The sequence below is a fragment of the Apis florea genome, unplaced genomic scaffold (genome assembly GCF_048593485.1).
Source record: "Apis florea isolate Af1SG1 unplaced genomic scaffold, ASM4859348v1 contig_2350_pilon, whole genome shotgun sequence".
Taxonomy (NCBI): Eukaryota; Metazoa; Arthropoda; class Insecta; order Hymenoptera; family Apidae; genus Apis; species Apis florea.
In genome coordinates, this window is record NW_028256565.1 from 7,146,738 (window position 1) to 7,162,365 (window position 15,628).

General features: G+C 40.8%; 1 protein-coding gene across 5 annotated transcripts in view; it reads right to left on the reverse strand.

The window, feature by feature from the left end:
* The window catches only part of grh (grainy head), a 128,535-nt gene that overhangs the window by 37,971 nt on the left and 74,936 nt on the right, over window positions 1-15,628 (reverse strand). For all 5 annotated transcript variants that reach the window (XM_086904952.1, XM_086904954.1, XM_086904953.1 and 2 more), the window contains exon 4: window positions 641-1,063. In XM_086904952.1, coding sequence (XP_086761078.1) covers window positions 641-1,063 — 423 coding nt within the window. The remainder of the gene's footprint in view (window positions 1-640; window positions 1,064-15,628) is intronic.

A 15,628-nucleotide genomic window follows, 5' to 3' on the forward strand; every position in this document is an offset into this window, starting at 1 on the left:
TCGATCGATCTACAATCTATCTGAATATGTAAGAGATAGTTTATATATCTTGATTAATCGAAGTCAGATTTGTTTTGAATAATAAAAAATGTAATAAATATATAGAGAAGGTGTATATTATAATTTACGTTATTCTTCCTCGAATTGGCGTCTCATAAACAACGAAGAGAAATATATATTATCGCTTGAAAGGCAATTTAATCGATAAATCAACCAAGTTTTTCGAATTTATGAATTAATACTCGTGCATAACGTAACATCTAATACCATCATTTTCTAATCGTTACTAATCGAGGCCTGACATTGAAAAACACTTAATCAAATCACTTTATTAAAAGAAAAAAAAAATATTAAAAACACTTATTTGCATCGCGCCTAGAAAATTCAACTATAAGAATTTCTTCTCAGCAATGCGAAAAGTATATACATTCTCCTTTCATTCCGACTTTCAACTCTTCGCACGGATCGAGATTTATAAGAATCCAAGAGAAGAAGAAACTTCACCCACAACTTCTCGATCGAACGCTCGAATCCACGACGACGACACGAAAAATATACGATCGAAAAATAAGAGAGAGAGAGAGAGAGAGAGAGAGAGAGAGAGAGAGAGAGAGAGAGAGAGAGAGAGAGAGAAACTCACGTGGACCAAAGTTCGTGGGTAGGCGGCAGTTTGACGTCGGCGTTCTTCTCAGGCAGTTTGTAATATTCGTAGACGTAGGGTGCCGGGTCGTCGCCGTGGCTGGCCACGGCCGAGACCTGGTGCTGCTGCTGGAGATTCAGCATGGCCGCGGTCGCCACCGAGAGCGGGTGCTCGCAGTAGGTCCGCCAGTCGCCCTCCATGCCCTGCACCTGCACCTGCACGGCAGCAACCCTCTTGTGTACCTCCGGATCGGCGCCCTCGGCGCCGCTCTGCAGGGTCTGCGCCGCCTGCGCCGCCGCCTCCTCTGCCCCCAGCTCCTCCTCCTCCTCCGTGTCCCGCTGACCCGCCGCCACGTAGCTCGACTGCTGCTGCTGCGAGCCCTCCTCAACACCGCTCGTATCCTCCTCCCCCCGGCTTCGTCGCCTGCAAAATACAACAATTTCTCTCGTTCACTTAATTTTCATTTTCCGTGTTGCGGAAGAATTTCATTTCGCGGCCAATTTGATCGAATGATTGGAAGTGATGGAAAGTGTAAATTTGGATATTTTTGTCGATTCCTCTTACTGAATTTTTCTAAAGAGAAAAACACTTCATCCTCGATAAATCATGAAATTTAAAGAGTATATTCAAAGTAGCTTAAAATAAGGAATAGTCGTAAAACAAGAGGCTCGAGATGATCATCCTTCGCGTAAATAATAATCTCGTTTGAGCTCTCTCGATATGCTGGAAGGATTTTTTTTTTTTTTTACAAACGGTTGACAAACGAGCAGCCAATTCTCTTAAACGACTCTTTTCCTCGACATCGCAGGCGTCCGCACATTTTCCAACATCCACGCTGGAAATACCGGCCGGCCATTTCCGCGTGTCTCTCAGAAACGGCTGGTTTAATCCTCGACGACGACGAGGATTCTCCTGGAAGATTTCCTGCAAGATCGGCCGCCGCGGTTATAAACTGTTAGAAACGAGTTGGCGATAAATCGCCGAGGGATCCGTCGAATTTATCAATTAACGATAATCGCCGCGCTTTAAGCCACGCTGATGATTCCTCAATTTAGCAATGGCCACCACAATCCCCTCTACCTGTGTCGCGCCACACACGCTCACCATAATTTATCGCCCGCCTCGACGCGATATCTAATCGCCTTTTGGCGAGGTTCGCCTCGGCTTGGATATTTGTCACCGCGACTCTTTCGTTTCCGGCCTCACTCGATTCCGATTAAAACCGGATAAGGAAACGAGTGAGTTTTCGTAAGAAAAAAAAAAAAAAAAAAAAAAAGGAAAGAAACTTAAAGCTCGTGTCTTGGTCGATGCGATTCGATCCAATTGGATCGAAGTTAACTGTCAAACTGTTTTGTTTTTTTTCGAATGTAAATAAATGTCTCGATAATGTTTATGACGCGTATATACATTTTTCTATTATTAGTTCAAAATTGTACGATTATGTCGATACATTTTCGTCGAGAGCGATAATTTTAATTGGTTTGAGTCGTTTCTTTTTTTTTTTTCAATGGAACATGTTCGAGGGGGAACGATTCAAATATACAAAAATCGATTGAGAAGAGGAGAATGACGATTTTTGAAACATCTTTTCAAATCCAATCCTCCTCTGTGGAAGATGAATAAAAAAAAACTACTAATAACTAATAAAACTACGACTGATGAAACATACGATATTCGAAAATTCTGAATCGTATCCATTCCAGAGAAAGAGAAAGAGAGAAAGAGAGAGAAAAGAAATAAACGTCAAGTTTATGCAGATGCACGGAACACGAACGAACGAAGGAAAAGTCGGATCGGCGGGGTAAGCTCTGTCTAAAAAAGGGTGAGAAGGGGGCTGGATATATATATATATATATATACACGTACATCCATACACGCACGAAGATTAATTATTATAAACCCCTGCCTTTTGCCTACAGTCATCAATTTATACTCCTCTCCTATGCGGATCCCGATTCCAAACCCGATCCTCGCGCACGGGGATCCTAAAGCCTCATCCTCTCTAATTTATGCATGTCGAATCAATCTCTACCTCTTCTTTCTCCCTCCCCCCTGCCTTTTCCCTACCTCCTCGCCTCCTTTTCAACCACCTTCGATCTCCTTCCACGTTCGTTCCCTCGACGCAGCTGAACCCGTTCCCTCGACCCTCCTCGACGCCGACCCCGATAATGAGGGGCCCGCGTTATCCTGTGCAAATATTTTCCTCGGCGACTGTTTGCACAGGCGCGGCGCGGATACGCGAGGATCGAAGGATGAATTATAATGGGCGAGGAGTTCGGTTTAATCAGTTCATTCGTGATCATCAAACTGAGGAGACTCGGTTCCCTTTTCTCCTTTTTTTCTTTTTTTTTTTTTTTTTGTAGTTGTAGTATACACGGGAAGGATTGGTATCTTTGGGCAAACAGAGATCGGGGGATATCTGTTCTGAAGTGCGAGTAATATTTATCGGCGGTAAAGTTGTACAGTTGTGAAGAGGAAATTTCTCGAAATGGAGTTCCCTTCGAAAGAGAAGGAGATTCGTGATTAATTGATCGGTTCATTCGTGATCATCATCGAAGTGATAAATTTGTTATTCCCTTTTTGAGGTTGGTACGAAGGTATTTCTTCCAAAGTATGAAGTTTTCGAGACAAAGAGAATTTTTTAAAAAATTGTAGCTTCCTCTAAAAGAGGAGGAGAATTAATTAACCGTTCGTGATCATCGAAGTGATAGATTTATTCCCTGAGATTGGTACATTAAGGGGATTAATGCAAACAAAGATGGAGAAATATTCCTTCCAAAGTGTGAAATTTCTAAGACAAAGAGAATTTCTTAAAATACAGTTTCCTCCAAAAGAGAAGGAGATTCGTGATTAATCGATCGGTTCATTCGTGATCATCAAATTAGAGACTTATTCCCTTTTTAGTTGCATATATAGAAAGGATTCTTCGGGCAAACGAAGATAAGGAAGATGAGAAATATTTTTTTAAAGTGTAAATTAATATAAAATCGAACAGCTTAATTATAAAAAGGAAATTTCAGTTTCTTCAAAAGAAAAGGAGATTCGTAATTAATTAATCGGTTCATTCGTGATCATCAAACTACAGACATATTCCCTTTTTAATATTTGGTACATAAGAAGGATTCTGGACAAAGAGATGCAGAAGATTTCTAAGACAAATTTTCTTAAAATGCAGTTTTCTCCAAAAGAGAATTGAGAAAGAAAGAGAATTGATTGGTTCACTCGTGATCATCAAACTAGAGACATATTCCCTTTTTAATATTTGGTACATAAGAAGGATTCTGGACAAAGAGATGCAGAAGATTTCTAAGACAAATTTTCTTAAAATGCAGTTTTCTCCAAAAGAGAATTGAGAAAGAAAGAGAATTGATTGGTTCACTCGTGATCATCAAACTAGAGACATATTCCCTTTTTAATATTTGGTACATAAGAAGGATTCTGGACAAAGAGATGCAGAAGATTTCTAAGACAAATTTTCTTAAAATGCAGTTTCCTCGAAAAGAGAAGGAGATTCTTAGGAAAGAATTTTCCTTCTTCCCTATTAAATTCTGTATCGGTCGATCCGCGAAGCATCGCTTTGCCATCATTGTCCGCGTATACGAGACAGAAAGTCATAGTAAGAAGGCATCGTCCTGTTGCACGATCGTCAGAATGCATTATCCGCGCGCTGTTCCATCAACTGCACCTACCTCAACGCGCAAATATTGCAGGTAGGTGGAACGCACCGTGACGAGATAAAGAGGGACACGCCACGGAGAAACGCGTTTAATATTCCGTGGGAGTGTTGTCCACGCGACCCGGCAGAGAACCACCCTGTTGCTCCCTCGCGCGCATTTCAATAAAGCCGCCTCCGCCCGGGATACAAAACACGCTCCTCCAACTTCAGTTTCCTTCTGCCGGAGCTGTTCCTCCTTCTTCATTCCCATATTTTTAACCGAGTTTAACCGAAGTTAAGAGAGCTTTTCCTCTTGGAAACTATTATATCGAGAGAAAATCGAGGAGGAGTTTTGTTATTGAGTTTCGATTGGAAAGAAAAGAAAAAGCTGTTGGAGAGGATGAAGTTGGATTTTAATTAGAACAGTCGAGCGATGAGATATCGGAATGGGATGAGATGCGATCGTTAATTCTTAAGTACGTTTATCTCGAAAGGGTATTAAATGCGATGAGATTTGTGGTTGTGGACGTGTGTGACGTGTTATGGCGGAAAAGAAAAAAATGTACTTTGTGGAAGAGAGGTGGGAGAAGAATAATCGTTTACCGTTATATTGAAATTGCACGTCAAACGATTATTAAAAGATCATCTTATCATAAACAATCGTTAAATCTTCGACTAAACGGCAGATCGAAATGTCACAGTTCAAAAACATCGTAAAGAAGTTTATCGCATGGATAATTGAATTTCAATATTGTTTGTGGTAGCAGTTTTTAGAATGTCAAAGACTGCCTCGAGCCGGTAGAAAAATCGTGGGTGATTACGAATTATCATAGGAAAGCCAGTATCTAAGAAAATACGCGTAAACAACACGTTTCACGATTCAGAAAGGAAATTATCGACCCATTATCATCGTTTAACTTAATCGATTAAGATTATCCGTCGTAATCGCGTACATAAAACCGTGTAAATTTCTCGAGCGTTTCGTTCGAGCGTCTGATTTGATATAAAAAAAAAAAAAAAAAAAAAGAGTTTCCTCTCCTTCTTCATCTCGTGTATATTTTCCAATACAATTATGAATCGATGGAGTTACACACACGGTGGAAAAGATTGTAATGGTAATCGAAATCTTTTAAATTAAAAAAAAAAAAAAAAAGAAAAAAGAATTTCATTCCATCCAACTCTCTTTATTTCAATTAGAAATCACTCGAAGAAATTCGATATATTCTTCCTATTTACAATTTTCTTATCCTTGACTTTCATCTCTTCGAGTCGAAGAATTTTTCTACTTACTCCCTCCCTCCCTCTCTCCTGTGATGTACATACCACACACACACATGCACGCGTGATAAAATAATTTTCCTATCGATTGAAATTTCACGATAAGAATACGGTATTACACGCGGTGTAATATACTTTCTCCCAAGCAACAATTTCACGGCTGCAAATGGATTAACGTCTCCGCCGCCTGTTTCCCTCGCGAGTGGATGGCGGCAAAAGCGTATCGATTCGCGAGAGAAGGCGCGCTCGCGACACAATGACACGCGATCGTTTTCTCCTCGTTCGATACACTTCCTCGATTGTCTTGTAACCTCGATCCATAATCCGTAGCCCCGGCGGTGTTAATAAGATTTATAAAGGAGAAACGGTGAAAAGAATGCCTTTTTTCTCTCTCCTTTTTTTTTCTTTCTTTCTTATCCGATACGTATCTCGTCGATACATAATGTCACCATTGCTCGCTCGCGCGTCCCTGCTCGTTCGACCGCCAACCTGTACGTACGGTATGCATACTAATTTCACAAATAAATCTATTTCTACTCGAGGTCGATCGCGTCAGGTCGAAGGGTGAATAAATTTTCGAGAATGTTTTTTTCCATGAAAAACTTTCTTCCTGAGATAGTCATAGAACATTCTCTCTACTTTAAATACTTTCCTTCCCGTTTAAAATCTTGGAATCTCTTTCGGATTTTTTTTTCACAAATCTGAAGATTCTTATTACTTCTTGTTCCTCGAAACAAATTATTCTTATCCTTCTTCTTTCTTCGAGAAACATTTCTCGTTGAATCCATTTTCCAGAAACTGAAGAAAATTCCAAATTTTATTATTATTATTATTATTTACGCTACGCAAATTTAATCTTTAAATTTATATATCGCCACCTGCTATTTCCACCTCTCTTATCGCGATCTCCCATTCCAAGATATAATCACGCGAGTGATACATCTAATCTCGTAAAAGGGAGAGACGAGGAATTTCTCGAGAAAAAAGAAAAACTTGGCCGATAAAAATCTCTCGTTTCGAACGGACCAAAGGTTTAAAAAAAAAAAAAAAAAGAGCATCCCTCTCTCCACGATATATCGGTCGATCGTGGAGGAAACAGGATATGTCGCGAGGAGAGCAATCCTCCTTCGATGAACTCGCGTGTCTCGCCGGCATAAACTCCTGCCAGAGACACTCTGGTTTTTCTGTTGGGCGGTTGCCGCCGGAAGTGGCCGGTTACTCGTTGCAGACACGCGTGAATCACGTCCATCACTATTGGTAAATCTGGTCGAACGAAGAGAAGCCTTCTTCGTCATCGAGGAGGGAGAATCGAGAATTCCGTGGAAAACGTAAGGGATAATAAACGTGAGGAGAAAAACGATGGAAATTTCGATCTCGATCGGTGGAGAAGAAGAGAGTTGGTGAAAAACGACGGTGGATCGGTTGATGCGTAATAACAGTGAATCGGGGATCGTTGGCGCGGCTTAATGATTCGAAATGAACGAGTGCTTCTTAGAGAAAACAGCGGGTTGGATTGACAAGGTTGGATAGCGGATAATGATGAATTGATTCATGGTTGGAAATAGCTTGTTGCTCGGTTACATGGCGGTTCAGCTTTCGGTTCGATCGTTTCGAAAAATCGGAGTCGGTTTTTTAGTTGTATCGATACACGTTCGATGGACGAGAATCGAGAGCGTCGAGGAATACGCGCCTTTTTTTTTTTTTTTTTTTTTTTGTTTTGTTTGTTGCAGGAGAGGAGCGTGATTTTAGATTGAGAAATATTTGTCCTCCTGATATTCTGAAATAATATGTTTAGAAATTGTCTTTTGATGCACGGCGGATTTTAAATATTAATGAAATTTTCTCTTCTCGAAAGGTTAAGGCAATAGAGATATTAATTATTATTGTATATATATAAATTTCTTCCCTCTGAAAGGGTTAAAGTAACAGAGATTTTATATTATTACTGAGATAATGATTAAGGTGACAGAGATTTTAATTACCAGTGACACTTTCTTCCCATGAAAAAGTCAAGATAATAAAAATTTTAATTATTAGCGACTTTAAATATTAATGGAATTTTTTCCCCGCTGAAAGGGTTACAATAATAGAAAGCATAATTTACCATTGTCGAAAGTGTTAATGGATTACTGTTAAACTGTAAGGTTAATCGCGGGATCGAAGGTTTCACGATCGATTGCATATTCTCGTTTTCGTTCGGACGATTTTCACGTAGCCAGACGAGATTTACGAGGCCTTCGTTCCAAAGGGTAGAGAACGGGAAAATCCCGCGGGAAAATTGCCGGATTAATTGCGCGCGTTCGATCGAATATCTCTGGAAAGAATCGGTCGAAAAGCTTATTATCCGCTTCGGATCTCGAGAATAAGAATTCCTAAGGTGATTCCCAACCCATATTCATCCATATATCCATCCACGCCTTTTTTTTAATCGAAGAAGCAAAGATTCGAACCAACGTTTAATACTATTCTTACATGCAACATCGTTAAAACATGAACTTTCTGAACTTGGTTAAAAGTTCACTCTATTCGCTTACCAAACACCTCTACCTACCTGCCTCTTTAACAAAAGATTACCAAACGAGTCTCGCTAAAACTATCCTCCCGTTTTATTCCTCGTCGAGTTGGAAAACCAAAAAAGAAAAAAAAAGATACCTTCTCGCCCCGACTAAAAAATAAATTCGTCAAACTTCGGTGAAACCCACTTTCGTGGATACGTATCTGCGAGAGTGACGTTGAATAAGGGTGAGACGAGGACACGGGGGTAGAAAGGTTGACTTGGACTTTGATGGATCGAAGATCCCTCCATCCATCCCCTCTCCCCTCCCCCGTGTATATACCCATTTTGTTTTTTTTATTTCGCCACGGATAACGCGGCGTGTCTGACAGGTTACTCTCTCACGGTGTATGTTGACGTGTTCTCGCTCGCGCGAGAGCTCGAGCGGCAACTATGCAGCTGCAGCAGCGGCGAGGCTCGTCGCTGGAGGAAACTGGATCTCGTCTGCTTGCAAATCTTGGATACATGTGTTGTAACATAATGGCGTTGAAATTTCACTTTCCTTCGGTTCACCGACTTATCGAAGAAGAAAAAAGGAGGGAGACGAGAATCGGGGAGTGTAATAATGAATAAGTGAATCACGTACGGTTGAAAGTAAAAATAATTTTTGGGGAGGATCAATCGTCGGATATATTACGTACGAGGAGGAGCAGAGTGATTCGAGAAGAATGCTCAAAATTTGAAATTTGAAATTTCTTCAACAAGCTCTTAACACCACGATGTATACGAAACAACACAACTGATCAAAGATTTTCACTTATTTCACATTAGATGTATCGATATGGACCGACGAAATATGTACGATTCGATTGGATATAAAAGACGTGATCAAAGATTTCCAGTTGTTTCACGATATATCGAAGATTCGATTGGATATACAAAAGACGTGATCAAAGATTTTCAATTATTACTACATAATTGAGGAAATATAGTTTGATTGGATATACGAAAGACATGATCAAAGATTTTCAGTTATTAGATGTATCGACATAACTGACGAAATATATACGATTCGATTGGATATACAAAAGATCAAAGAAGATGATCGGATATTTCATTAGATATATCGATATGAACCGACGAAATATATTCGATTCGATTGGATGTAAAAGACGTGATCAAAGATTTTCAATTATTACTACACAACTGACGAATATATATATATAAGATTCGATTGGTAATAATAATACGAAACACGTTTTTATTTCATTACATATATCGACGCTGTATAACTGACGAAATATACACGATTCGATTGGATATACGAAAGACGTGATCAAAGATTTTCGAGTATTTCAAGTATTAGATATATCGCCACATAAGTGAGTGAAATATACATGGTTCGATTGGAAAAGCACGAAGGCGCTCAACGTTTCTTTCCTTCCTATTGAATTCGCGTATTACGCAACGGAAAACCGAACGGTTTCGTGATTCGACGAAGGTGGACGAAAAACGCGAACAAAACGCCGCGTGTACGTGTGCAGTGCAGTTGCTCGATGACGATCCCACACGCGAATTCAGTAACACGATCGCGACGACGAAATATCAATAACCGTAAGATAATACCAAGGTGTAACGCGAATATCGGTGCACCGCGACGCGCGTAATTTCGCCTCGAAAAATGGCAGGATCCCATCCGTTACGCTGGATTTTCAATGATCCCCTTCAGAGAACCGGACCACGCTCGATAAGCATGCAAATTAGGCTACTTGTACGGGAAGTAAATAAACACTGTTTCCCCTGTTTCGAAAAAGTGCATTTTGTCGTTAAACGCGATTTGGATCGTTGAATTAGAGATAACGAGAGAAGCATATACATATCGTTTGGTAATTAATAATTCGTTCAATTCGAACGTAACGGAGAAAAAAATTCAAATTGTTCGAGAAATTCTAAGGAAAAAAAAAAAAAAAAAAAGAAAAAGATTTAGTGTCGTTTAATAATAATTTATGATTCGAATGTTTGTGCATTGGAAGCGAGAGAGAGAGGGAGAGAGAGGGAAGGAAAAATGCCGGATACATTGTACGATCTTCGCAAGGATGTTAAAAAGTTTGACATATGATCTTATACCACGTTGGATACTCGAACGAGAATGTTTTGCAAATGAGACAAGCGTGCGTTGCGCGAAGAAACGCGTATTAAGGATGCAACAATGCTTGGATAATAAAGAACGACGTTAATATATCGATAATACTGGCTGGTGAATGGTCCAGGTAGAAAAATCTTTTGAACGCTCGTTGAGAGGCAGGGACCGCCCTTCGGCTGTTCCATCGCTTCCTACGTCGGGATTCACTATTCTAAAACAATCGCTCATCAAGTAGACGCAGAGGTGGTTGCACCACTCATCGTCAGACGTTAGCTCCTACGGAGGAATGTGATTCTTACCACGAAAGGTCAAAGTACATCGATCTTTTCTTAAATTCCCATTTTTCCTCCCCCCTTACGAAACCAAGAACGAAAAATATGAAATAAAAGAAATCTCAGGAATCGTATGCTTTAATTCCAAGTCTGGCAAGGAAAGAAAAAGGAAATTTTCTAAAAGGATTTTAGAAACAACAAATTTTTAAATAAAAATTTCTTCGAATTTCATTTATGGAATAAAAATTTATTCTCGAGTCTAAGTCTCTCTCTCTAAAATTCGAGACGAAACAAATTTTCGAGTGGAAACTCAAACTCGACTCGACATTTACAACAAACATTCTCACATCTCAATTGAAACGAGGTATCGACTCGTCGCAAAACTCGAAATCAGTCGAGTTCCTTTTCCTCCGGATATCGGATTAAGTAATGCGCGGAGGCGCACAATACCAGCCCGTTATCTATCCTTTCAATGTAGCTGCCTATCTGCCTCCCCTTTCAAGCCCTCTCCACTCCCCCTCTGTTTCGGTATCACGAAAAGGGGTGGGGGGACGTGGCTACCCAGCGTGACTCGCAGATAGGATAAGCGCTCGCCCTGCGCTTCCTACGCCTTTTGAAAATTAAGCGGGCAGGATGAGAACAATTAGCGTTCGGGCCGCGTAATCGTGGAGGACGACGCGACAAGATAACGCGCACGTTGCTCACGTGCAATCCTAATGTAAATGGAATCGACCGGTTTCTCGGCCCGATTTTTCCCTGCAATCGGTATCGACCATACCGATTTTCGAGAAGAAAATTGCCGAAAGAAATCGCTAAACGACGAGTATATATATATATATATATATATATATATATATTGGAAGGGAGGGCGGATGTATTCTTTGTTCTTCGAAGGGAAAGGAGAGAGGAGGCCGGTGGGTAGTCTAGCAGCGGTTCGGGTTAATTACAGGCAATAATGAGAGATTAATCCGAATGCGAAGATGAAAACGTGGGTTAATCGCCTGGCGAGATTTATGGTCGGTTGTGTACCCGGGATTTATGGTGGAATCGTAAAGAGTTGGAGGATTTCGCTTCGCAGGATTCAATTATGGAGATGTGCCATGCGCTAGGCGAATCGATTGAAAATTGGTAAAAAGAAACCGGCAAGAGTTTATTATATTCAAGTGAAACAAAATATATTGGATATCCTATTGGACGTCTTATTACTTATGCCGACAGTTAATAAGCTTTTTCTCTCTCTCCCTCTCCCCCTCTTCCTTAAAAATACGAAGAAATTATTCGTGGATATCCGGGAATTAATTGGAAATCGGCGATACGGCCGAAGAAAAAGAAGAGAAGAAGAAGAAGAAAGAGGAGAAAAGGGAATATTGGAAATATTGGAAAAATCGTACGCCCGTCTCTTCTCGAACGAATCAGAAAGAGTAAAGAGACGAAGAAAAAAAAAAAGGCGAATATCGGTTTCTCCACGACAACAGTGGGTATCGATTAACCCGTATTAAACACAAGGGTCGGAAGGTTCCCTGTGCGGCGACGAATCGATGGGTCCAGCGTGATAACGCGTGAAAAAAAACCTATTCCACATAGCTCGGCTACCGCCCATCCTCCCCACAGGGATGGAGCTATCATTACGGAAACAAGAATCTCCACTTAACTCAATTTACCTGGCATACGATCGACAAGGGGGTAAAGGGGGAGGAGGGGGACGGTGGTCGTTCGAAGGGTACCTCGATTCAATTGCATCGATATCTCTCGGTCGAGAGCCAACCACGACGGGGTATTCGAATCGTGGAAATCGGTGTTTATATTTCTCTCTCGTCGTCCGATTAATTCGCGCGGTGAAAACAAAAATATATTTCGAGACGAGCGAAATGTTTTCCCTTTCCATTCACGTTCGAGCCGTCTCGAACGAATGTCGATTTTATTTCGCGTCTGAAAAATTGTATAAAACTTTGACGAATCGCCTCTATCTCTCTCTCTCCCTTTCATAACGCGACGACCCTCGTTGACTTTTCGCACGAAGCGAACGTCGACGGTTTTGCAACGAAGATTGGTGAGCGTGCGGACACCCCGTGGCGTTCTGTCGGAGGCGGTGGACCGAGAAAGAGCGGAAGAATCTCGGTGGAGCCGATTTCAGGGGTCGGACGAAGAGCGGAAGGAGGCGGTCGTGTGCGAGAGAAGACGCAACGCGGCACGGAGAATAGGCGCGGAGAGAAGGTGCAAAAGGAGGCGGGGATGCATACCGAATATGAAATATTCCCCGGAGTGGTAACTCTATATTATTATCCTCTTTCACACCTCCCTGCACCTCTATGCGCGAGAGGAGCCTTGGCACAATATCAACGAGCGTTCGTGCCTCCATTGTCTCTCATTGTCGTGGCGGCTCGTGCACAACACATCTCTGCATCCCTCTTTCGGTATCGAGGCTCTTTGCAGAGCCGGTCGACCTGCTCTCCGGAATTAATTAGCGGCCAGGCTAATTAGCAAATCGGGAGGATCGGCCGTCGAACGGAAAGCTCGGCGTGGACCGTTTTTCTTTTCTCTCTTTTTTTTCTTTTTTTTTTTCTTCGAACCGATTCGTGCGCGTAATCTAAATTAAATCTTTTAACGGAAAAAAAAAAAGATGGATTTTCGACGGGGATTCGAGCGATGTTGTTGTTATTACGGACGAGCAGCGGTGGATGATACGTAATTGCTCGAGGGGATTGGAGGGGATTTCGATCTTGGGAGGGAAATTTTGGGAATTTAGAGTGGAAAATTGTTGTCGGAAACGGGACGAATGGACGAGGGCGCATCAGAAAAGCGCATTTCGTTGCAATTTTTTCACAAGGAAAAGAAGGAAGATATATAATGTTTCCAAGGAAAAATAATATTATTTTACGAGACGTATGTATAGTCATTTGTTAGTGTACAATTACATCATGCTTGAGAATTACAAGAATTATTTTTAGAAACATAATGTTTCTAAGGAAATATAATATTATTTTACGAGACATATTATATATGTAGTCATCTTTTACTGAACAATTAAACCATGTATGAGAATTACAATATGCAAGAATTACTCTCAAGAAAATTGATTCGCACAAGAAAAAATCTGCCGCGAATCTTTTCTCGACCTTCTTAAAGGTCATCCAGGCGGATCCAGGCACCTAACCAACTGCCCTCGAGACCATTCTCCCCTTCTCAACCAAACCCTCCCCTCTCCTCTTTTTATTTCGATCTCCATTCTCTCTCTCACTCCACTTCTCCTTTTCCTTTCTTTCATTCGTCTTCCCCTCCGATACGAGCGCTTATAAGCCGACCAACGAGACCAGAAATACGCGGGCCGAGTTATCTAGATGGACGTTTCTGCGACCGAGTTTCCGACCGAGTTTAATTCCCCTCGACTGGACAGATAACGGCGCCTCTCTCCTCTACCAATCGATACACCTTTGGAAAAAATATTAACAAGCCTCCCCGAGGGAGGATATAACGCGAATCTAATTAAGAGCAAGGGAGAAGCGAATTTCTCGGAACTGGTTCCCTTCGAACCCCTCCCCCCCGATTAGGCCACCAAAAGACGCTTCCTCGCGTTTATACGTATATATATATATATATGGCGTCATATTCGTGTCGAGCCTCTGTCGAATGGGAGAACGCCAAGTGTTCATAATTCAGGATTAAACGGGGGAGGGAGAAGGGAGAGAATGGTTTTTAAATTTCGATAAAGGCGAATATGCTTGGGGATATTTGCATTTCGGCTACCTCGCGAAACGGGACGCGTTTGAATCTTATCTTCTTTTTCTTCTTTTTTTTCGCGTAAACGTGGAAATATTTCTCTTATTTCCACGTTTTTCTTTTCTCTTTAACGCGCGCGAGATGAATGCGCGTTAAGCGTTTGTACAACCTATTTTTTTGTCGAAGTATACATACGCGCGCGCACATCCGCCTCTCTTCACCACTATGTTCTTTTCTACTATGTGTGTTTGCGGTTCATTAACGTTATTCATACGTACGTTTAACGTCAAGTGGTTACTTCCACTTTGTCGATTTTGTACTTGTACGTTCGAAGTGACAAGTGTTGCTTTCTTCCAAGTATCTTTCTATTCTGTCCGTGTGTTAATATTGTGTACACTCGACCATCATATTTCCTGTTTAAAAAAATTCCAACAATTGATCAACAATGTCTTTCTATCTTTCTATCACGATTCACATTCTTTATTCTGTATTTCCGCCATTTCTCTTCCGTCATTTTCGTTTCTCTTTCCTTTCAAATCACTTTCGATAAATTGAGCTGAAAACTGAGATCCATTCCATCCATAAAATACTTGATGTACTTTCTTATTATTATAAAATGTTCCTCAAAGAATCTCTTCTCTCTCAGCGATCCCTTTCCTCGTCGCTGCTAAATGATTCGATATTCCGTGGATGGCATACACGAAACGAGTGGAACAAGAGAAGAAGAAAGCGGACTTAATAAACGGAGAAAAGGGAAATTGATAGAAAATGACGTTAGGGGATGAAGAGGGTGATTCGATGCGTGGCTTTTTTTGGCGCCACGCTAATAAGAGTCTCCTGTTTCGAGAATTGCCATTCTTTTTTTTTTTTTTTTTGCCTTATTGTCAACATCTCGTGCGGAAGTATACAACGGTGTCGTCGACTTGTGCTCGAATTTCATTAAGATAGAACCGCGAATCGCGTTTCTCTTATCTTCTAATTATTGTTCGTTTTATCGGTTTGTCGAATGAGTTTTGGAATTTTTCGAAATTCTCTTTTGTTTGAAATCTTTCTATAGGCTATAAGCTATAATCTTCGAACCTCTTTTCCATAGTTTCAAATTTTCAACGTATGCAAGAAATTTAATTAATTTAAATTCGCGAGAAAATTTTTCCTATGTCTTCGATACCTCGATGTTGGAAAAAATGCAAATTCCTTTTTCATTCCTTGAATCTCTTCTCTTCTTAGTTTCAAGTTTTTGCCTAGTTTTATCGTGGTTATAGTTTATTCAAGATTTTTCAAAATTCTCTTTTGTTTGGGGTCTTTATATAAAGGCACAGATATAATCTTCCTAAACCTCTTTCAGTTTCAAATTTTTCAAGGAATCATTTTTATTATCCACGAGATGCAAGAGATATTAATTTAATAAATTCGCGAGAAAAAATTTCCT